This window comes from Lepisma saccharinum, chromosome 8 (assembly GCF_977018435.1).
Source record: "Lepisma saccharinum chromosome 8, izLepSacc3.1, whole genome shotgun sequence".
NCBI lineage: Eukaryota > Metazoa > Arthropoda > Insecta > Zygentoma > Lepismatidae > Lepisma > Lepisma saccharinum.
In genome coordinates this window covers 74,281,335-74,306,849 of record NC_139236.1, presented here as the reverse complement: position 1 = coordinate 74,306,849, position 25,515 = coordinate 74,281,335, and the positions used below count along the sequence as shown (strand labels likewise).

Genomic DNA, 25,515 nt, shown 5'->3' with positions numbered 1-25,515 from the left:
AATTTCTACAACGAGAAGGTTGGCATCGTGGACATGATCAGCACGAAACTTTCCAACTTCATCGTGAACGACGACAAGGGCATAGGTTACCTCATCAAAATTATCAACACGCTGCCTCCGAGATTCTGGGACGTTGCCGAAGGAAAAGGACTCGTGAACGACATCATCAACAAGTTACCTTTCGAGATGCATTTACCTGGCTACCAGTACTGCGGACCAGGTACCAAACTCGAGAAAAGATTGGAGAGAGGAGACAAGGGTGTGAATCTGTTGGACGCCGCATGCAAAGATCACGACATCGCTTACAACACCACTCGCTCCGATCTGGATGCACGTCACAAAGCAGACAGAAAGTTAGAGCACGCAGCTTTCGAAAGATTCGTTAGCAGAGACGCTTCGCTGGGAGAAAGAGTTGCAGCACTGGGCACCACCATCGTCATGAACACGAAACAAAAACTTGGATGGGGTGTGTAGAAATAAAAGAATTCTCGAACCGTGAAAAAAATTTCTTCGGTATATAAATAACACTACGTAAAAAAAAACTCCAATTGTGTTTGCCATTTATAAAATGAGTAAACAATCACTAGACGCCCAAGCATTAAAACAAATGCTAAATTCATCAGTCGAATATGTAAAAATTCAGGAATTAGAAGTGGACAAACCTTACACGATAACTTCCGGTTCAATTGTTTCTACCCAGTATGGCCCCAAGGCGCGTCTGTTGCTCAACGCACAATACAGTCTATTTTTACCAGATCGATACGCTAACATGTTATCCGACGAGAAGCTAGCTATTTTAATCGAGAACAAAACTCAAATCGTGTACAAGGGTACAAAGGAACTTCTTGGTAAGAAAACAAAGCATGTAATAGAATTTGTGTAACGGCTCTGCGCGAGTATATCCTTGAAAAAAAATTACACGGAACAAAAAAATCTCAGAACATTTATATATAAATAACATACCAAAAAAAATTACACAAAACAAAAAAAATCTCAGAACATATATATAAATAACATACCGTGAAGATAGCATATAGAGCATCAACATGAAGCCCAAGGGTGTCGTGTACCAGATACCATACTCCAATCTGAAAAATCTAGGTGCCCTCGATGGGTTACTCACCAAGAAACAACGCGAAAAGAAACGTTCTTGCTTGACGAAAGGACACGGAATGAAATTACTTCTCAGCACACCTCAATTGAGACGCTTGCAGCGTTCGCGAAAACAGCAAAAGATCGGAGGTTTCATATTCAGCATCCCAGCCATCCTGGCAGCATTAGGGGCCGTTGGAAGTTTGGCCGGCGGTAGCGCCGCCATCGCAAAAACCGTCATCGACTCGAAGAAGAACAAGGCAGAATTGGAAGAACAGAAACGTCACAACCTGGCTATGGAGAAGAAGGGGAAAGGTATAACCAAAAAACAAAAAAGCAACCTCGATGCTTTGAAGAAATATAAAAAAAAGAAGAAGCCCTGTCCAACTTCGATATTGAATCTCTGATCGAACTGTTGGGAATAAAAAACTTCAGGGGTGTTTTCATGTTCGATTCTCTACCCTCTGCTGTGAAGAAAAGGGAGTATGGCGTGGTCAACCTGGACAGTTACAAAAATCCTGGTACACATTGGATATGCTACCTCAAAATTGACGATAACAATGCATTTGTTTTCGATTCGTTCGGTGGCACACCACCTGCCAGGTTGGTGAAGTATCTCAGTGTTGCCAACCTCTACTACAATGACAAACGCATCCAGGGTTTCACCGATGTTAACTGCGGTCACCTATGCCTTTCCGTTCTCGCATACATGTCTAAAATAAATAACCCCTCGGTGGAACATTTTCAGAAAGCATTGTGGAACCTAAAACACGATGGGCGTGTTCCATCTCACGAGCGAATCTTCAATCTTGAAACTCACGCTGCACGACGACATCGTCTATCCTAAATCCGTAGCTCTGCGTGCATTCTACAGTATGTACCTCATACCTAACGTCACGCAGCACAACAACAAAATTAGCGTCGGAAGCGAACACATTGTCGTCACGCCAGGCCAATACAATCTTTCCACTTTGCAAGCTCAATTACCCAAAGGCACGTACCTTTCTCAAAATTCGGTCACGCACAGAGTGGAAATCCTATCGGCGACGGAAACCATAAACCTGGGTACCATGGGAGAACTTTTAGGTTTCGAGAACGACACCAAACTCGAAGCTGGCATCAAACACACGGCAACCAACATTCCTAAATTTCTAGCCATAGAAACTCTAAACGTTCACTGTAACGTGGCAGAAGGCATGATCACGAAATCCTCGGACGGATTGTTAGGAAGTCACAAGCAGACGGGAATCATAGCCACGTTCAAACCCAGTTCCGAATTCATGGAACCGATCATCTACACACCCTCTTCGCCGATCTATTTTCCAGTATGCCGCAACCGCATAGACGACATAGAGTTGGTGGTGACAAACGAGAAAGGAGACGTGGTGGATTTCGCAGGTGCCACTACGACGGCCATCGTGGAGATCAACGTATAATAAATAACACGCATAGTAAAAATGGAACAAATCGAAAGTTACGAATTGCAATCTTTTCCTCCCAACCGTCGCACGTTCGCCAATCTCAACGAAGCAAACAGGGAGATCGAATACGACGTGGACGTAGGGGATGGGTTCGTTCATCCTCACAGAGCGGACCTCTACCTTCAATTCGACGTGGTGAAGAAGGAAAGCGGAGACGCGTTTCCGCCAAATGCAAATTTGATACTCGTTGACAACTTCGTGCCTCACCTGTTCTCGCAGGTGGAGGTGAGGAAACACAACACCGTCATCGACAGAATAGACTATCCAGGCATCACGTCGACGGCAGTGGGAACATTGAAATTATCCAAAACAGACGCGGCATACTACCAGGCGGGGGGATTCGAAGCAGGGACCAAAATATCGACGACAAGTCACACGGTGCTCTTTCCCATGCGTCTGCTGCCGGGATTCTTCTCGGACTACAAGGAGATCATGTGGAAGGGAGGATTGCGCGTTACTTTTCGAAGAGCAGCCAACGACAACAACGCACTGATGCGATACACCAACTTGAACGCCGACGGCACGCCGATAGCCAACACATTACCCGAAGCAGCCAAGTGCGTCATCCGGAGCATGGAATTGAGAATGCCGATCGTAGAATACGAAACAAACTACGCCCTCAAGTACAAAGCAGAGATCTTGAAGAGTCCGCAGGTGTCGATTCACTTTCACGGTTACCAGTGTGTGCAGAAGATAGCGTCGGGAAGTCACATGGAATTCGACGTGACGACACAGTTCAACAACATACAGTTCGACATGCCAGATTTCGTCGTAGTGCTTTTTCAGACCGGGCGCGATAACAACCAGGAAAAAGATTCCAGCAAGTTCGACAACTGCAAGATCAAGAATGTTTATCTGAAAAATGGACGCAACGAAGTTTTCCCGCGCGAGAATTACAACCTCGACATGACCAAAGACGATTACCTCAAACTTTACGAAGCTTACACGGCTTACAAGCGCGTGACCGAGGGAAGCATGGACATGTACTACACGCCCAGCGAATTCAAAATCCGCAGACCCATGTTCGTCATCAACACATCTAAGAGGAAGCAGGTGGTGGTCAACGATCGAACCAACATCAAGATCGTCTGCGAGTTCAACAGTCCGTTGCCCGAGGATACCGTATGCAGTGTGATCCTGGTCGCCGAGAAGTCCTTCGTCCACGACGTGAAGAACGAGAGGGTCACAGAGCAGTTTTAACAAGTTTTTAACCTCTTTTCTCGCACAATAAGAAATTTCTGTACTAGCACAATCAGTTTCAATAGCACAATACGAAAATTTCACAAGTTCAAAATCAGTTACAATATTAATTTCATCAGTTATGAATTACAATATCATCAGTTTTTGCACTATAGCACAAGACAATCAGAATTTTTGCACAAAAATTTTGTTGTTGTTGTTTTTACATGAGAAAATTAACAATAAAATTCTTTTTTATCGTTTCAGATGCTGTCGAACATCAAGAACACATACACATACACACACACTAGAAAAAAAACATGCAACTTTATTTGTAACACACACATACATTCTCCATCTTCATCAAAAAATATTATAATAAACATAATTATTATTATCTATATCTCACAAAACTCTATATCCAAAAATATTACAACATCATAATAACACTAGAGTCGTTAGTACACGTTGCATGCATTACGGAGGTCCTCTGTAGGGTTTCATAGAAGTTTGGGGGAGAAAAAAAAACACGTGAAACTCTACAGAGGTGCGATTATCTAGAGCCGCAGCCGTTAGAACCTTTTTTGGTTGGGCACCACGCACCCTGGCGAGGTTGTAGGGGCCAGGCATCCTAAAAAACAACAATTATTTATTTGTTTGTTTGCGCCACAATACTGAAATAAAAGAAGTACGTACGTGGGTGTGCATGTGCAGCACATCGTTCCCGCGAAGAGGTTTACAAAAATCACGATATACATTGTAGCTCGGGACTTGGAAATAATACGTATTCGCTCACCACTGTTGCCAGCTTAGTCTCTCTCTTTATCTTACAGCAACATTGGCATCTCTGTTTTTTTTTTAGTTATAAGCAAGTTGCCAACACACTCTAGTTAATAATGCTACATATTATACACACACACACGCACACACATACTGTGCTACCATCCATCCATCCCTCTCTCTCTTTTACGGCAGTATATATTTGTTGCCGGCTCTCTTGCCCAGTGTATGTTACGCCAGTATATAAATTTGGCTAAGCCCTTGCCAAGTAAAAAAAGCTGTAGGTAAATATTAGCAACACTATCGGTTGTTTAACTCTTCCCTCTCTCTCTTCTCTCTTTTTTTTTGTAAAAAGCTATGGCAAAAGTACCAGTAGGTTGGCAAATTGCTTTATGCACTGTAAAGCCACAAGCAGTATTGCCAGCTCCTTGCTTTAGGTTAGGTTAGACCAAATAAAAACCTTGGTGACTTTTCAAGTAAGATGTTGGCAATACTCCAAGACAAGCCTCAAGCAGTATTGCCAGCTCCTTGCTTTAGGTTAGGTTAGACCCAAAAACAAACCTTGGTGACTTTTCAAGTGAGGAGTTGGCCACACTGCAAGAAAAGCCTCAAGCAGTATTGCCAGCTCCTTGCTTGAGGTTAGGTTAGACCCAAAAACAAACCTTAGTGACTTTTCAAGTAAGATGTTGGCAACACTGCGAGAAAAGCCTCAAGCAGTATTGCCAGCTTCTTGCTTGAGGTTAGGTTAGACCCAAAAACAAACCTTGGTGATTTTTTCAAGTAAGGGGTTGGTAACACTGCGAGCCCCACCGAGCCCCATTTTCGGTTGCAGAACCGGCCTTGCTCCTCTACTCTCATTGTAGGTTAGTTGAGTGCATAAAACGTCGTAAAATAAAAAATAGGTCAAGAACAAGTTGGCAACACTGCTTGAGGCTTGCTTTGCAGTGTTGCCAACTCTTTGCCTTAGGTTAGGTTAGACCCAAAAACCTTGGTGATTTTTTCAGGTGAGGAGTTGGCAACACTGCGAGAAAATGAGGCTCATGCCTTACGAGAGAAATCCATTAAGGCGAGCCTCACCGAGCCTCATTTTCGGTTGCAGAACCGGCCTTGCTCCTCTACTGTTCTTCGACATCATGCGCGAGAAGGAGAGTAGAGGGATGGGGATGGTCAAGGGGTCCGCTGTCCTTCTAAAAATGCCAACCTAAAATTCTATATTTCACACATATAATATTATTTCGGTTACAGGAATTTGTGATAATTGTTGAAAGGGCCTATTGAAATTGACATACGTTGTCGCAGGAATGCGATAATTTCGGATTGAAGCAATGTTTTTGAGGTAGCAGCACTGTTTCTGGGTGAAAACATTACTTAGAAACATAATTTCCCGATTGTTATCTTAGCATGCTTTGAAGTGTCAGGTGTCGCAGATTCGAATCCTCAGCAAGAAATGGTTATTTCAATGTTTGTTGTTATTCTTTTACGTACATAATTATAAAAATTAATAATTACATACACAAAATAATAATAATTTTATTTCAATAATTCACCATGAATCCTCATAGTCACGATTACGATTATCCTATAAAGCGAAAGGCTTAAAGGTAGCAAGGAACGTAAAATATACTTAATAGTATTGGTGTCAGAAATGAGATTTCAGTGGATTTAGCGAAACATGGGAGTGGGAGTAGTTAGGAAACAGATGAAGACTAAATCTACTCTACATACGTCTTATTTGAAACGAAAGGTTTCGCGATTTGGGCAAATCTGGTTTCAAAGAACTAAGATGGCAACAGTAGTAGAACTGGACTTCTTGCAGTGTGAGGTTCCGAAGGAAATATTGGCTATTGGCGAAGCGCCGATGCTGAGAGGGGAGGGGGCAAGGAAGGTGCTTCACATGTTACAAAAGTAAAAAACGGTTGGCGGAGGGACTGTGCAGTGCGAGTTTTGTGAGTGGTGTCTTTCGTCCTTTTGTTGTTTTCGGGCATTGTCAATTAATTAACAAGCGGTGCTAATTACTTCGATGTTTCTGTAAGCATCAAATTACGTATTTCTTTATTAGGCTAATGTTTATTGTGTCAACAACCAATGTTAACGATTTCACTTCAGTGCTTATGCCAACATTTTTTTCCTGATTAATAACTTTACCAAAATCTAGTATTCAATTGCAGTCGTACCAGAATAATATTATACGAGCTACTTGGAAGACATGGGAGGGGGGGGGGGGAGGCGGCCAATTCTTACGGCTCCTTCCTTAAATGTCCTACTGATAACCGGTAACCTTTTTAAAAATCCCACGCCACGCCACTGTACTAGGGCAACATTAAGAACTTTCTTTTTTCTGCAGTGTTCCACCAGGAGCTTCATATGGTTGTCAGATGTGTTCTGTGTTTTCAGAACAAGGAAGTGCTTTCTTGTTGAACTCCAAAGTGGCAAATTAACATCTCTATCAAACATGCTTGTAAACCAGCTTATGTCTCCTACGAACCAGATGTGAATATTTGATTTGTAGTCCACAGTACTGTTAAATGTATTCCCTGTGTTATAGACAAGACTTCTGACAGTTTGCGATGATTTTTCTCCAGCAATATATCGTAAGAGTATTGTACGCTCTCGTCAACAATGGTCACAGTGGGTTGGTTCTTCCTTGTCTCCTTTTGAAGCGCTGCAGACAAGCACTGAACAATGATTGGATCGAGGTCTTCATTCTGTTCAATGGTGTTGTTGAGAAGGCAATTGCTCTTGGATTCAAGAAACACCGACACGCAGTGGCGTCTCGTCCCTTGGGGCTTCCGGAGCTTAGCCCCTAAAGAAAAACGGACGTATTGACGTAATTATCAATCACCATAAAGCATAACTATCACACAGTCTTTTAAAAGGCAATTTTTACCCACGTAAATTCATCGTCTGTTGCAATGGATACGACAGCGCTCCTAGCGGCATTGATGTCAATTATCGTCTTCCGGGGCACGTCGCAAAGGAAGGCGTAGCCTACACCCACCTACGCTACAGTGAAGGTCACGTGCTAGCAGAGAGAGATGGGGCTCCACTCCAATAGATTTGAGTGCTGATTCGGGGCTAATTCCTTCGCGTCGCGTTCGATCTCGCGTGTTGTTCTGTAGTGTTGTGGTGGCTTTCATTCGCTCTGTTTGAGTGAGTTTGGCAGGGTTGATGTTCGAACACAAATTGATGAAGGACATAGGCTGTCAATTACAAGACACAATGAATTTGTCCGGAAAAATAGGCATATATTAAATAGAATTATCGATTGCTTAAAATTCTGTGGTCGACATGAACTTGCTCTACGAGGACATAATGAAAGAGAACAATCTTTAAACAGAGGCATCTTCCCAGATTTATTATCCCTTCATAGAAGAGGTAACTTCGTGTTCTTTATTGTAGTGAAGAGTTGAAAACATAAACTCTATCAGTAGATTGCATTCATTTTTTATTTAAAATTATTTAGAGGCTACCTTTTCAGAAACCGTACAAAATGACAAACATAGTTTTAATAACTCCAGTGGCAACAGCTGAATCTGAACGATGTTTCAGCACATTGAAGCGTATTAAAACCTGCTTAAGAAATGCAATGGGACAAGACAGACCAAATGCCTTGGCACTTGCTTACAATAGAGATAGAATACATTTCAAACATAGAGGGCTTCAACGAAAAAGTAATAACAAAATTTGCTGAGCAGAAGAACAGGAGTCAACGTTCGTAGAAAGATATGTTTCACAACAATACCTGTTTCTTTTGTAATCATGTGAACTGTCATTATATTTTAAATTCTTTAAAAAAATAAGTCCAGTTTTGTAGTTTAGAAGAAGATAATACCCGTTTTTTTGTAATTCATGTAATTTGTCATTACATTTTAAATTCTTTCAAAAAAGGTAAGTCCAGTTTTGTAGTCTCTAGAAGACAAAAATTCCTATTTTTTGTAATTCATGTGAATTGTCATTATATTTTAAATGCTTTAAAAAATAAGCCCCGGCCAAATTTGAGGCCACGAGACGCCACTGTGTCGGCGACACGAACAGAAACTGGAACGCAATTGCTCCGAAACTCTTCACTACTCTTCCGTACACCTGAAATACATAGTATTTATAAATGTAATTCCAGATATTACAGTAGCTTGCTTCAAGATTCAAACAAGGCTTTCCGTGTAAAGTGAACAAGCTTGCAGCAAGCATATAATACAGGGTTGGCATGTTTAAAACAAAAGTGTTTAAAACAACTTGTTTTAAACGTTTAAAGCACATGGCTTTGTTTTTTTTTACAAATGTTTAAAACATTTAAAACTGTGTGTTTTAAACGTTTTTCAGACTTGTTTAAAACACATTTTGTTACTTGATGTTTGATAGTTTGTGTTGTCTAACTTTGTATTTTCATTCATTCCGTGTCTTTTGTTTATTCTGCATAAAAATATGTTGAGTGGCTGAACTGTTCAGTTAACAAAGGAACATATAGTGATGAGTACCCGTGGGCCTCTTTAAAATGCCTGGGTATGTTTTCTTTTTACAAGTGTGTAAAAGAAATTGAATACTATGTCTTGTTCCTCACTTAATACACTGCGGACAGTTGTTAATGTCAATAGTTTGTTGCATTCACGAAAAAATGTATTCCGAAAAACAGAGTAGCTACCACGTGGATAGATTGGGGCCTGGCAACTGTGCATTAGTTGAAGCTTCTTGAACAGCTTACATGCGAGATTTAACTTTGAATATTAACAAAAATAAGTATTTTAAGAAGTTAGTCAAGCGTTTACTTTATAACTAGGAACATAGTCCTTCCTTGCATTAGTAACAGATTCCTTATTAATAATTATTCTTAGAAAATAATTCTTCTTGGCATTATGTTTTAAACGTTTTATGTTTAAAACATTAAAACATGTTTAAAAAACTGTTCGTTTTTTTCTTCGAAAAGAACACAAATTTTGCCAACCCTGATAATAATGGCAAGCTGTAATCTTGCACGAGGCTTGAATCAAACCAACTAGATACCACGTGTTAAAATTAAAGCAAATTTGTCAGTGAAAGCTGCATGCTTGATGGAAGCTTGAGAAATACAACTGTCGGCTTGATCACGTTCGTCATAGTCAACTTGACAAGCTACAAGCAAGCTACCGCAAGTTTGCCACAAGCTTTCGTGCTATCTGGGATAAATTTATATAAATGTACATTGTATACGTCATCTAACCACACAACTCTGGAAATCAATAAATTTAGACCGAATATGATATATGATGCTTAGAGAAAACAAAACTATATTTTACACTTCGTATATTAGTAACTTATTTCTTAGAATCCAAGACACCATCGAATATTTGCTTGAGCTTTTCAGAAAGAAAAAAACTCTAATTTAATTTAAGACGAACAAATGTACTACCGTATAGTAAACTTTTGTTAAGAGTGCGCGTTTTTATGAATACCGGTATTTCGGTAAAACCTTGAGAAAAAAACGTGATTGATGAAATTGACAAATACTCCATTCTCTATTAAACTAATGCCGTGGTATATTCACACATATATACTCGAATTGAAGAGACCATGGATTCAAAGGCGTGACTAAATTTTCAACCCAATCCAAAACCTAAAAAAAAGGTGTGCCTTAAATTCGAAGAAATGCCCGTCTTAAGATAAATAATCTTCTAATACCGATAGAACGTGCTATCCATGTGTGCGTTAGTAGATTTCCAATGAAAAGTAAAATTTAATTTGTTTCATTGTATTGATCAGCCTTCTCCAACTGCCCGTCTGTGTGTACAGTATTATCGATTCAGAAACTATTACAGCTGATAAATCTACCAAGTAGGAAACAACGAGAAGAAAAGTGGGCAATCGGGGAAAGGGAAGTCATCCGGAAAATATTAATTAATGGTTTTAATTATAGAACCTCCGGTGAGTTAGGAATTTATTGGTTGTGAAGCCTCGACATCTGATAACGCGAGATATCTCAACTACTCATTTCCCTTTCTAGCTCAAATTTATATTCCAAAACTTTGATACTTTCCACTTTCAGTATTACCCATCTAAATCCGGAACGTATTTTTAATATGTATTTTTAAGACTCAAGCAAAATGTGCTTGCAACCACAAATACTACATTAATGCAAGCTTACTCTGGGAACAAAACTAATACGTATAATTACGGAAAAGCACTAAAACCAATTAATCAACGTAATTAAGCTCGAAATGACTGTCAGGAGTATGTGTGTGTGTTGTGTTGTGTTGATGAGTGTTGAGGTTAGACTTTTGTTCTTGTATGTAACATTTTCTTTGTAATTCTTTCACATAGTTTTTCTTTATATTATAGAGAATCGCGTTTACTTTATTTAGGGGTGTGAGGGACAGAATTTTTTGGGTCGGGACGGGAAAAGTTTTAAATCCCGGGAAATTTTCGAGACGGAAAATGTTTGAATTTTCCGAAGCTCTGGAAATCTCGAATTATACACGTCATTTTCACTTTAAGTGATTGTTTTTGCATTTCTTGAATAAAAACGAATAATTTCCCATAAGTCCCAGAAACTTACAATGCTGATAACGTCGAGAATTAACGACTTTTTAAAATGACCATTCGATATTTCTCGACTGCTCGGGATGCAGAAAAGTCTGGAAGTCATTTCCAGAAGTCGGGATCGGGACTGGAAGTTTTTTTCCCGATCCCGGTCCCGACTTTTCGGGATCCCGCACACCCCTAAATTCAGCTCTTAAATTGTTAATAATATGAAGAACGTTTTTGAATTTGTACTCTGGTAAATACAGTAGAATGAGACATCAGTTGTTTTTAATGAATTTCATTTCAATGTGCATATTCAAATATACTTCACCTGATATTTCTAAACGCCAGTGTGGAATTTGTAAAACAACTACTTCTAATTCAGACCTTCAGACCTTCTTCTGTGTGTGACTTTTAAGTTAAAATGCGTTTTTACTCATAACGAACATAGTATTAAATGTTACATTCTAATCTGTTTATGAAATGATCCTTCTTTCTGTAATGACAGAGGTACCGTGCAGCAATCGTCGCACGCAAAGTTCAACTATTTAAGGCTCCAATAAGAAATATCAGGTAACTGGAAGGGGCTTGTCAACATAATAATATTCCTGATAATGATTGCGTTTCATGCTTTGTGTTGTTGGCACATACTGCAAACATGCAAATGCTATTTTTCTCCAAAGTCAATAAAGAGGTACTCTCATTTTATTTTGACCAATATTTGTTTAAAATAGGCTGCTGTCACGACGGAGCTCCAATTCTCGTAGCTTAACTTCCCCAAAAATTCTCTGTTTGTCATGCATTTTCTTCGGAGGCACATAGTGGTTCGGACTACCGAACAGTGACGGTAGAGGACACCTCATCGAAGGTAGTTCAGAGAAGCGAGGTGTTGGGACAAGGAAAGATAGCGTAACCAGCAGAGGTTACAGTCACCAGCGGAGCCAATTTTTGGCTGACGACGCGAGAGCTTTCGCATTGTGTTGACATAGTTGCAAACATCAGAGAGAAGTGTAATAGTCGTTGGAGAAGTAATTCGCGAAAGAGAGATTTCCCTGCCTACTTGGGAAGAACGAACGTAATATCTTCCCAAATGTATATAACCATTTAGATAGATGCGTCTAGCCATCCAGACTTACTTGTTGCAGATTTCTTCCTTAGGGAAAACATATCCCTTTCTCTCACGCACACAGACACACACGTGTTGTAATTGACGTTGAAAATATTGAAGACATTTTCTGTAAAAAAAAAGAATTGTCTAAATATCAAAGGAATTCGCATCACCAAGAGACTTTGTTCTTTAATATTTGTAAAGAATTACACGGAAAATCTACCATCACAGTTCATTTAGCAGATTATCATATTTTAGTTGTTAGTAACACCGATTGTTGATGTCCCCGTACTGTGGTTGGAAATTGTAAACAGAGCAAGGCGAGAATACCGTGTTCGACTCGGTGTGTCTAATTGTTCAGTGTTTTTCTTTTTTAGTGAAGTGAAAGTGTCCGACGATGGTGTGTGAAAGGAAGGGTAGTGAGCAAATATATAATATATATATATATATATATATATATATATATCACTGGTAGTGAGTGAAGACGAGTGAGATTAGATCTTTATTACATACACCGCTTTCCTTCATGTGACGTCAGGATTCGCACCGGCGCCATGTTAGCGGCCAAGTTGTTTGCCGTCTGCAAGGAAATACCTGCCAGTGATACCCACCACTTACGTTCGTTACACCTGCGTAAACTGTACGTTTGTTAGTACTGTGTAAAATGTCGGTAACATTGCATAAAATTAAGGACAATGTCGTGCCATCTGGAAATAGCGGTAATTTTTCATGTTCAAACTTTTTGCGCAGTCCACAGAAAAAGATATGAAGAAAAAGCGAAGTTTTGCGGTGTAGATCCATATGAACTGGACAATAACTAAATAAAAAGGGGCCTAAAAATTTTTAGCCAACTATGAGGGCTATTCACTGAATGTTTACATTTCTGTGCTTCTCTGGCGGGCGCGGGAACTTCACTTCCGGTTTTGATATGAATAACATGGAGTAAAGGCAGTGTCTTAAGAAAAGACGACAATCATTGTGTGACTTTTGGATACAACACGAGGTTGGGAACAAATATTTTTTCTCGGTATCTGTGCACAGTTTTCATACAGATCCGATACGGAAAAATCAGAGGATTCAGGCAGTAAAGCGAAAAGACTGGACACAAACACGAGGAAATAGGCTGTATAGTTGGCACTACATCACCGGAATAAATCAAATGAAAATATTTTACGTGTTTCGAAGATTATAATTGTCTAACGCACATGTGTTGACTAAATTTAAAAATTGGAACTGTTTATAATCATTCAGAATTCCAAAAATTATAATTTTATGCGAGGTCACACAATATAAACTTTATTAATAAAATTTTTACTAACTTCTAAAGTCCTTTCTGAACGACACCTGCAAAAGTTAATAATAAAATATATTAACTGTGCATTTCAGTACTGTAACTATAAAATGTAAAATAATTAATGTTTTTTTTTGTTATGCTGGATATTCACTCGACTTGTGGATCGAGTAGAATGGAAAAATTATTAATAATAATAAATTTAAAATAAAATTGCATATATAATTAGTTTAGTAATTAGTTATTGTACAATAACATTTATAACCGTCGTAATTATTATTGCTACTATTCCACTTTTATTAAAGGCCTTTACCTCCTACAAAAATTTCTGACGAGGATCTCTTAAAGCCATATGATAAAATTAAAGGGGCTGTGTATTCGAAAATTATACATTTTACTGTTGTAAAATTGAAGTATTTAATTTTTCATAATTTATGTAAGGTTTATTTCAACCTGCAGAAGTCTTGATTCTAGGTAGCTGGGTAAAGTAAATAATTAATAAATACACAGGTTATTCCTCAGTAAACAAAAAATAATCGATCAGGCAATTCGATTATCGATGGCGGGGAAGGAACTTCCAGTTTGACCAAATTCCCAATGTAAACAAGTGCGATACAGATTATCTTCGAGCTTATTTTGTTACGAAAGATCGCATACAGAATGGATCGCTTGAGATTTGAAAGCGATAAAGATGAATGAAAGTATATGGGGAAAAAAATGGGAAATTCTTAGCACAAAACTGTTGGTAGAAGATCAACATTTTCTTGGAAAATATAAGTATTTTGTCCCTTATATCTGCATCTAAAGGATCCGGCAATTTCCCATTTTTTTCCAGATACTTTCGTATAATAATCTGTATCGCACTTGTTTACATTGGGAATTTGGTCAAACCGGAAGTTCCTTCCCCGCCATCGATAATCGAATTGCCAGATCGATTCTTTTTTTGTTTACTGAGGAATAACCTGCTGTGTTTATTAATTATTTACTTTACCCAGCTACCTGGAATCAATTTGTTTTGGTATATTTATTAGTGGTTAGGATTCTGCTTGAAACATTTATGGTTGGTTTACATTGGTCGAGTAGACGGGAGAGTAGCTGGAGCGAGTAGGGTAAAGCGATCTACTCTCCCCGTGTAAACAGCTGGGGAGAGCATTGGCGCCAGTACTCGCTCCAGTAGCCAGGACAGTCGAGTGGGTGTCCACGGAGGACGGCGACTCGACCGAGTAAACGCTTTCTGATGACAGTATAGAGTCTGTGTTGTGTTGTGTCTGCGAGTGTCCATGGAATTTGTGTCGATTATAGGAACAAACAAATTAAACTACGGGTGTATGAAGTTGAAGAAATGAGATTTGATGTATTTGGCGTAGGTGAAATAATATTAAAGATAAGGAATTTACATTCAACCAAGAATGATCGAAAATAGAAAAATCAAAGAAATTAGTTTTTTTTCAGACATGTCCTTGTGCATTATTGTATTCATTTCTCGTGAAAAAAAAAGTGTGTAAACAGTTTCAGAACTTTTTTTAAAAAAATCGACAACGACGTCCATGGGTTCATTCTGTGAAAAGAGCCCCAAACAGCTGCAGCTACTATCCCACTTTGCTGGAGTCTAGTAGAAACCGCGCTTTCCAGAATCCACCGGTGGGGCTGGTGAATCAAAATGGCGTCGTCTGCACTGAAACGTGTTCTGTTTGTTGATATGCGTCCTGTAGGCAATAGTACGGAATGACAACACCGATTTTGTTGCACACAGGGCGAATAAAGTGGATGCAGGCATAAACGACATTTTAAATACTACTGCTTCTTCTCTTGCACGCAAACTGAAATAAAGCATGCCATCAGTGCCGGATCTACAATCCGCAAAACCCCGCATTGCGGGGGGGGGGGGGGCGGCTTAGACAAGTAAGCCTTTAGGGGGCCCTCAGCCATTGGCATAGTACAGGGTTCCTATATGCCCCTACAGGCCCCACATATTTTCGATGTCTGCCATCTTGGAGGTGAGTTGATCAGCGCCACGCTGCGGCCACCTTTACCGGCCCCCGGTACAATTTTATTTGGAGCTGGGTGGGCCCTAGAGCCGCTTTTGCGGGGACAAAGTCGGAAAAATTCCAATCTTATATCACCCACCCAGGTTTCCCTCGTTGCAGTCAGACTAGAATCAAATCGGTCAAGAATTTCACGAGAAATGCAGTGGGGAAAGTTTCTTCAACCTATCTTTAATCAGGAAAAACTTACAACTGCATGATTGTAACAAATGTATAAATTTCCAGGTTAGAGAAGTGTGTCATATATCACATCACCCCTTTTCGATTTAAAAACTTTTGAGTTGAATTCAATATGGCGGACGTCCGCTTGGAACACACCAATGTGGTTCCCCCCTAAGCCTAACCTTTTTTTATCATTACCAATTATACCCAGCCTAACTCCTTTACTTTTTAGGGGGCTGTAATGTGACTTTTGAATCACCCTCTAGGCCCTTATGTAACTTCTTGTCAACATTAAAAGAAAAGAAGAAAGTATATATTTAAACTCTCAAATATGTGTGTGTGTGGTTGTGTAATGGTAGGTAGGTAGGTAGATAGAGGGGGCCTTTGGTAATATTTTGCGGGGGGGGGGGGGCAAGATTTGTAGATCCGGCACTGATGCCAATGCATCAAAACATGCGTCCATCTTCTGCTGCAACATGCAGGAAAGCATCCATTTGCAAAATTCGACATTTTTACAAAAGAATACCACTGAAATTCGTAGTGCACATGCAAAATAAGATGTCGTTAAGTGAAAATATATAATATTTACGAAATATCTTCTGTGATTTAGTCACCATCAGTGATTTTTTTTCCTAATAAACGTGAATATGCGCGCTCATTCCGAATCTACCTTTCATTTGCTGTAGCATAAAGATTTCCGTATTTCACCGAATTTTGACGTCATGTTTTGTGCACCAGTCTGATGCACGCTGGTGAAATCTGGAAAGCGCGGATTGTGTGTAAACAGCTACTCGCCATGAAGGGTCGAGTCGAGCAGACAGGCTAGTAACTCGTGCCAGTAACTCTCCCGCTCACTCGACCAATGTAAACCAGCCCTTACATCCAGTCAAAATTAACTGTAAATTCCAAGGCTGCGCCATTATCGTCTCTGTTTCTTTTTAAGATTTGTTGAAGCGCCGTTACTTAAAATGTTGAGGTGCTCGAAAACAGTAATTTCACTTCACTCCTTGCTTTAACAATTTCGGATATACCGGCCTCCGTGGGAGAGTGGTTAACACAGCACGCTACGATGTCAGGGGTTATGCGTTCGAATCCCAGCCCGAGCATGGGTGTTCTTTGTGAGTTTCGCTTCATCAATTTCAACACATCATAACTCAACCTAGTCTTCACGGTTAGCCAAAACTTACATAAAAGCGAAGTAAGATAAACCAAACCAATCAATCAATTTGGGATACTTTGATAGCAGTGTTTTTATTTCTGATAGTACGCAAAGCCTATAGCCTATAGTATAGTATACTACCGGTGCCTTTTCTCATGGATCGAATAACAATTAATAACAGTTTTTGTTAATAATCAAGTACTCATTTTTATCGTCAAACTTATCGGAAGTATCAGCAGTCAACACCTTTCTAACAAAACACAAGGAAACACTATTACAAAATTAAATACACCAGTTCGATCCATTTGTACTAAAAGTCATAGACAAAGGTGGCATATGAACTTACCTGAGAGGAAATGTGTTCACTGCATACTCTGAAATGTTCGCTTTGTTCATTAATGTTGGCACGATTTACTTTCATCAACCAGACGGCGCGGTATCTTCTGATCAACAATTATAGAGTCCCGTGCCCTGAAGCGCATCTTCTGTTCTTTCTAGGAAAATTCGAGGAAAAACTTGAGTGTCTGTTAAACAACCGAAAACTACACAGTACCATCGTAAACAAAGTTGTAATCTCCCGCCCGCCAGCTTGAATTCCGTATGTTTACAAGAACCGGCCTCAATCATGGCTGCTCGATCCCACAATGCAACAGTTTGTGACGTAGGTGAAACACACCTATACGATATAAAATTAAAAGTTAAACAACTTGGCCGTCTCACGCCAGATTTAAACATCAATTCTACAAGGTGTACAACTTTGCTTCCGCCGTTTTCCCCCAAAAATATGACGCTGGAATGAAAAACATTGCTTACCCAGGCATTATTCAAAGTATTGTCCATCGCTGGCCACTACTTTCTCCCATCTTTCGGGCAGCGTACGAATGCCGCGTCTAAAAAAATGTTCATCTTTGGAGGCGATCCACGAATCGATCCACTTTTTGACTTCTTCATAAGATCGGAAGTGTTGGTCAGCCAGTTCATGAGCCATTGATCTAAACAGGTGATAATCAGAGGGAGCGATGTCTGGAGAATAAGGCGGGTGGGGTAGGACGTCCCATCTTAATGTTTCCAAGTACGTTTTCACCACTTTGGCAACGTGGGGTCGTGCGTTGTCATGCTGAATCATACCCATGGCTTTCAGACGTTTTGAAATGGCTTGCTGTGTCACTCCCACTGATCGTGCCAATTCTTCTTGAGTTTGACGCGAGTCTTCACTCAGCAATGTCTCCAATTCTGCATCTTCGAAAACTTTCTGTCTTCCACCGCTATGCCGGTCTTCGACGTTAAAGTCACCGTTCTTGAAGCGTTGAAACCACTCACGACAGGTTCTCTCACTTATAGCGTCCTCATCATACGTAGTGGAGAGCATTCGATGAGCCTCAGCCGCAGTTTTCTTCATATTGAAACAAAAAAGTAGAACCTCCCGCAAATGGCGAGAATTTGGCTCGTACACTGACATTTTCAATCACGAACAACTTCACGATGCACACACCACTCGACTAATGTTTGAATGGGGTTATCTTGACAGAGGTCCAAGCTAACTGCGTGACGTCTGCGATCTGCTTCTTTCGACCGCTACTTCCTGTTGTTGCCACCTGTCGGAAAACGGCGGAAGCAAAGTTGTACACCTTGTATTTGGTAAATACGTTGGTAAAGGTGACAGGAGGCGTCGAAATTTTAATAGTCGCATTTATTTCCTAGAAACTCTGGCCGTCCTCCATGCACAGCATGCTACGACGCCAGGGATCATGGGTTCGAATCCAGGCCTGGTTGTCGGTGTTCTTTGTGAGTGTCCACTCATCCTTATCTTCGCGATTAGCCAAAATCAGTACAAATGCGAAGTAAAATAAACCAATCTTAGGAATTCCGATTTTTGTCTGCAATTTTAGTAAACGAAGTTCCATTTAAATTACTTCTTTCATTAGATTTCTATGACATACCAGTATGCTAGCGAAGATTTTTTCGATTTCTTGATCACGTTGGCACTACTCATCATACTAGCTCCCAGCCGCCACTAATTTCAACAATATTCACCTGCTGCGAATAGCAAGTGTTCTTATGTGGGTCTGTCCGCTTTTCAACTTATAATTTCATGTACGGTTGAGTGTAAGAAAAGGCCGCCATTTAAAATAAGATGCTAATAAATAAATAAACATTATTTAATTTATGTACTTGCTAAGTCTTTCAGGGGGGAGCCCGGACCCCCTGGAGCCTCTCCCTAAATACGTCATTGACCACAGATTGTATTAAGAATCACTTTGTAGATTCACGAACATGCCCTCCTACTCCAAAATAAATAAATTCCGACGTCTCTATCCTTACCTCTTCTTGGACAAAGAAAAAAAAAATTAAAGAACACAGTTTACAATAATCACTTGCTGTTTTATGGATTTTCACATTAGAATAATCAGAATCAGGGCTGGTGAGGTCGAACTGACGTACAACTGTGTATTTCAGTGATACAGCATGTGATGTTACAAGATATTTTAATGAATTAAATAATTGTGTGGTAATAACTAAATGAAAATTGTTTGTATTATTCATTTCCTATTCTGCATCTTGGGAGGATTGTAAATAAAAGAAATAGTTAAAAATATAAATGTTTTCTTCAAATAAAAACTGCTTACAATTCAAATATTTATCAATTCACATTATATTTACTACCAAACATGGCATATGTATATACAAGTATAACATAGTAATATTTACATTTGCATCAGAGACCCTTCCCATATTAATCAAAATTTGTACATATCTTTTTGTCGTTGCATTTTTTACACAGTGTAGCCACATTTGGGAAGTCCTTATCAATAAAAACTACGACAAGCCTCTTGATTCAATTTAATGATTGGATGTCAGTTTTTGACACTTTTCTACTTCTCTTGGCTAACTCTAACAAGCTGGATGGATGATTGAACTGATGAAATAACAGAACACATTCACATTCTGATGAGTTACCTGATGTGAGCAGAAGAGCTCCTCTGGCTTTGTGATCACCAGACCACCCTCTGGTTCCCCCCCCCCCACACAAACACTCAATTTATAGTATATTTTGAGCAGAACATTCATATTTCAAGTGAGTATTACAAACACATTCATTCCATATATCCCAGATGTTTCTGTATATTTTCTCCGCTTAATATTATTATGTATTGTCTGCTGGGGCAAATGTAATAAAAAAATTACATATATCTGTAATGTTCTGAGAAAATCAACTTTTTAAAAGGACAAATCGATTGGGGAAAATTATACTAATCCAATTACTGCAGAAAGTAATTAAATTCTTATAAATTATTCAACGCTTTTTGTACTGTGAGGGACAGAGTGAAGCATGGATTATTTTTGTAGTAATAACATTTTATTGTATTTCTGGTCTATGTCGCAAACTACCAATCAATTGAAAGACTTTTAAAAATTCTTTTAAAAGAAGAAAGACTGTTTCAAAGAAATTCCATTCCCTGTGCCTTTGCTATTTAGGTTAATTCATGTAAGCACTAGAAAGCAATTGCTGTTTTTATATGTAAGTTGATCTGAATTACTAAAATTTGATCCCATAGGGAATCAACAGAGAATTATCGTCCATCACAGATTTCAAGACTATTTTTTATTGAGAAGAGTGGAAATGCATCAAGAATTGATCTAGTAAAAGTGGGAATCAAAGTAATAGAATAAATGATGTTCATTCATCTTGCATTTGTACAAGACAGAAGACACACACACCTACACATAGCTACTTTTCTACAAACATTACATCAGTACATGAGCCACATTCATTATGGCTGATGCCTGATGTTGTAACATAAGTTATTCATTTCAGTAACTGGGTGAATATTAAAATGATGGAATTGTTACAACATGAGACAAATTGGCAAAGGGACAGTAGTTCTGAAAATACAACAAAACAAGCATCAACGAAGTAAGTGCAAATTTATATCACTCTAAACAATTAGTATTTTTACCCCAGATTTCCAATAAACTTTTCTCCATTTCATTCCTTAAATGATTTCCTATTTCAGAAAAAAAAATTGAAGGAGTTAATAAGTGGAAGCCAATTGCAACATAATTATGGAATTTATGAGAAAATAATTATTCTTTCAAAATCCATATGTGAATTTAGGGATTCAATTAAGCAATTTCATGCCACAGCTGAAATTTTATTTTAAAACAAACAAGTTTCATACATATTTTAACAGCAGTCCAGGCAATAGATTTCACAAGTGTTATTTATTTGAAAAGAAGATAATGTTACCAAATTATGTAATCTATACAAAAAATGTATGCCACTCTGAACAAGAAAAATAAAAATGGATAGGATTACTTTGCAGGGACTAATTATAGTAACAATATTCATTACATTATGGAGTATTGCTAATATATGCTTCAAAATGCTATATGTTTGTACTTAGATATGAAGCAAAATACTCACTATTTATTGCTAATGTTTTCTGATGCAGATTATGCCTAGAAATATTTCTTACCTAGAAAAATAATATCATCTTCACTATATAGGTCAGGTGTCTTACCTGAATAAAATGTCAAGGTACATTCACTCTACTTGATAAATTTCCAAATTTCTGCAACTACAGCTGAAAAATGTAAGTAAACTGAAGATGAATACTGTGCATATTTTATCAATAGAATAATAAACAATGCAAATTAAAGACATCTGCCTGTTATCAAAATTATGTAAATTTACAAACAACAAATACAAGTATATATCAGTATATTACAATTTTTAATTAGCCGAATCAGAAGTAAGAAAAATTGAAAACCACTTTTTGAAATAACATAATAGTGTTTAAATATGTCCACGTCATATGTTTTTTTTTTTGTTTAGTAGTCACTATTTAAACACAACTGAATAAACAGCTTTGTAATCTCCATGAATGACAAGGTTTAGTACTGTATGATTTATAACTATCTTTTTATTTTCTTTTGGTATGCATTTGACAAGTAAAGAAATTTGTATTGCAAACCAAAGAATTAAATTCCGCAATATTATTTTGAAGAATCTTCGAAAATGAGTTATTGTTTAAGTGGGAGGATGGAGTATCAAAGTTTTAACACATTATTGCACCAAAACATCTACACGAGCACTGAAGGAAACAAAAACAAAGGTTGCATCAAAGTCTCAAGACTTCTTTTATTTCAGTCACCCAATTTTGCTTCATTTTATAGATTTAGTTTGTAGTATGTTAAAGTGGTAATAAGTGTATTTCAGTGTTCATGTTATGATGTCGAGGTCGGAGTTGTGAGAAAAGAAAGGAAGGTATTACTTACTTCTACTCTGTTGCTAGGTTGTTTAGATCAAGTTGGTTCAATTTTGTATTCACGGTAGCAAGACCACAAACATACAAGAACTGATATTCAGGGCATACTGATATTCCAAAACATTTTAATCTAAAGGGTTTAAAGGCTGTAAATAAATCTTCCAGAATTTTATTCTTTGGAGACCTAGCTACAAATAGTACAAATTTATACATACATACAACTTATTTGCCGATAGTTCATTCTAGCCATGATCTTAGTGGAAAAATAAAATGTACTTTTGGTGGCTATTGAAGTTTCAACACACAACACTTGTTTTGCAGATTTTTTTAAAGAGAAGATCATATGTTTTGCATCGAAATTTTGAGAGAAGTATGCACCACTAAAAGTGAATAATTTTAATTCAAATGTTAATATATGAAATTATTTTTAACTCTAAAATCATTGTTGGTTCAAACTTACAATGAAACAATTTATCTATATTTAAATTATGCAATTAAGGAAACTTATAAGTAGTTTCCAGCATGAATAAAAAGAAGTCATGGTAATATGTAACACATACGAGTATTGCAGAGGACACCAAACCATAATTGATGATGCATCACACAAAGTGAAAAGAAAGGGTCAATTGAATAGACGACAATTGAAAAAGAAATTAAGATTACAGGCTTACAGTGGAATGTAAAATTTACATAAGTACATTTAATGAATAACAACGATAATACTGCTAAACTTGTTACTATACTACATATAAGATGATGGTACTGTAACACCACAACTAATTATTTATTGTTTATTTTGGTATTTATCAATGATTGTACTTTATTGTGAACAGTTATAAAAATAAAATGCTTGGTATAAGTATATATTTCAAACATCTTCACATATTTTTTAAAAGATAGAGCAATGCAGATTTATATATGTTTAGTCATTTAAAAATAGGAAAGTTAAATGATTAAGTCAGAAAAGTCGAAAGGGGCTGCAGGAAGATGGTAAATTTCATTTAAATCAATGATTCCAATTAGTTGTATTACAGAAAATAAATCTGACCATTTGCTTCCAATCTGCTACTTTAAATTTGAAATCTTTAGTAACATTTACATGTAAGTTTTTTTATCATCACACATTTTCGTCTTTTAAAAATTAAATGTTTTTATCACTACATTTTAAGCAAAATTATGAAAATGTCATCAGCAACGTAATTGAAATTGTTAAATATATTTATCTCCACTGTATTTCATTGTTCTTACACCTGTTATGAACTTACATGAAGCTTCCCTATAGATAAACAACAATTAAAATTAAGATTTTGATGAACACTGAATTTCTTTGTTTCAAATTTTAAAGACTATTGAGTTCCAAATTCAGAAGTAACTATAAATCAACAGGTTCATCAGAACTTCCCCTCCCATTACATTTATCCAATGTAGCCTGCTTTTCTAATGGTCCCGATGTTTCTTACGACAAGACAGGAGAAGAAAACAAATCTATTGAGGTAGATTTGTACATTAACATAAAAATGCTGCATTTTTTTTTACATTTGCAATCCCAGCTGTTTATATACATAAACTGAATGTACAATAGTTATTGTACTTTGGATAACATGTCTCATGTCAGCTAAAGATGGCATTAAAATCAGTAATAGTTTACTAGAAAAACAAGAAATGCCCTTTTCTTTATAGAGTATTTTGAACTCAAAGATAAGTGTTCAAGTAGATTTCAAAGCAATATGGCCAGGTCATTGAAGGCAGTGAATACATAAATACCGAGGAGATAAGATACTGTGAAGCATAATCTCCCAGACTCTGTTCACATCGAGTAAGGATTTCTAGCAGCTCGTAGTTCATCTCCAATTCTGTGAGAAGCCGACTTGAGTTTCTGCCTCTGTTCTCTCTCATTGTGCATCATTTCAAGGCCTCTTCTTGCAACTAGATTATATCTTTGGCTGAGAGTTGTATCGGCACCTCTCAAACGAGGAATATGTCCCGTGTATCCAGCAATTGGTGGAAAATCAGAAGAGACTTTTCGTTCTGCAAAGAAGAGAGACAAATTGAATACTACAGAGATTTTAATTGTGAGACAAAACTGGAGCGTTCATTTTCAGCTAGGATTTTTGTTACATGTTAGGAGCTATAAACAATACTTTAAATTAAACCTCATGGCATAACAGAAGGCCAGTACCTACCATGTAGCTTTTTGTTGGGGAATGTGTGCTCATGTAGCGAATCCTGTGACTGCTGTCATATAGCATTTTGACTGGTACAGTGAGATCCATGAGTATTACCATGCAAATTGTCCGTGACTATTTTCATTAATTTTTCTCTTACATCCTACGTGTTTTTAAGCGATTGGTTTTTATGTATGCTGGTGCAGAAGTTGTCAACAGCTTGTTTCGAGTTTTCTTTTAATTCTTGAAGCTCTTATTGGGTCAAATAAAGTGCACAAACATGGTGATGGACAATTTGCATGGTACTACTCATGGATCCCACTGTACCAGCTATACTCTCTCCTGGGAATCTCTGGAGCAAGCAGTCAAAATCAAATTTCTGCGCAAGTAGTGACTCAAGAGGGCTTGAAGAATGAACACGTGAGAGAGAATAGGAGTGCATGGAGGGGGAAAAACGTCTGCAGCTCCCTGTCATTTGCAGCAGTGTGTACTATTTTGCTCTGCCCACTCACTTTCTTCCCTCCTTGGCCATTACACGCAACCTTGCTCCAGGATTCCTGTGATAGGATATAGTACTTCTTTTCAAGTCGTTTTCCAATTATCCTGATGGTAGATCAACACTATGATCCAAGTCAGGGCTGCACACAGCTACATAGGATACTACTGCAGAGAACATTTGATAACATAACTGAGGTACTTATTAGATTTCTAAATAAAATGGACTGTTACATTCCTTTGTGTAAAGAAGATAAATAACATTCATATATCTGCTCAATTTGTACGCGTATATACACAGATGGAGCCACAAATGGTTGAAAAGCAAACAAGAGCATGGTTATTCATAAAGTAATTGTAGTACTCAACAGATTTTAGTGTTCATCTGAAGGCAATATTTGCCTTTTGTAAGTCAGCTTTGTATGTGCAATTGCTTTTCCCAGGTTCATTATCAAGTACAGTTCTTATAGCAGTGTGATCCATTTTAAACCAACGAAAATGCCAACATGCCACACTGGTGATCTCCAGTAGCTGTGCCCCCCACCAAAAAGGGCCAAAGGGGGGGAGGGGAGGTACACAAAAATGCTCAGAAACTCAATATTTAATGCAGATGGGTGTGGCATGATAGGGCTCCTCCAAGAACCCTTGACTTAAAGAAAAGTGAGGTAGCAAGGCAGAGGTGAATTTAACTACTTAGTGCCCTAGGCAGCAGAAAAATTTGCTGTCCCTTATTTTGAAATGATAATACTGTACAACAACTAACTACATTAATAATAATAATAATAATACATGCATG

At 38.0% G+C, this 25,515-nt stretch overlaps 1 protein-coding gene across 4 annotated transcripts in view; it reads right to left on the bottom strand.

The window, feature by feature from the left end:
* Positions 1 to 19,414: 19,414 nt before the first annotated feature.
* Positions 19,415 to 25,515, bottom strand: part of LOC145991141 (ciliary microtubule inner protein 2B-like) — a 50,042-nt gene continuing 43,941 nt past the window's right edge. For all 4 annotated transcript variants that reach the window (XM_083126924.1, XM_083126925.1, XM_083126926.1 and 1 more), the window contains one exon: positions 19,415 to 24,087. In XM_083126924.1, coding sequence (XP_082983050.1) covers positions 23,867 to 24,087 — 221 coding nt within the window. In that variant the 3' untranslated portion in view covers positions 19,415 to 23,866. The remainder of the gene's footprint in view (positions 24,088 to 25,515) is intronic.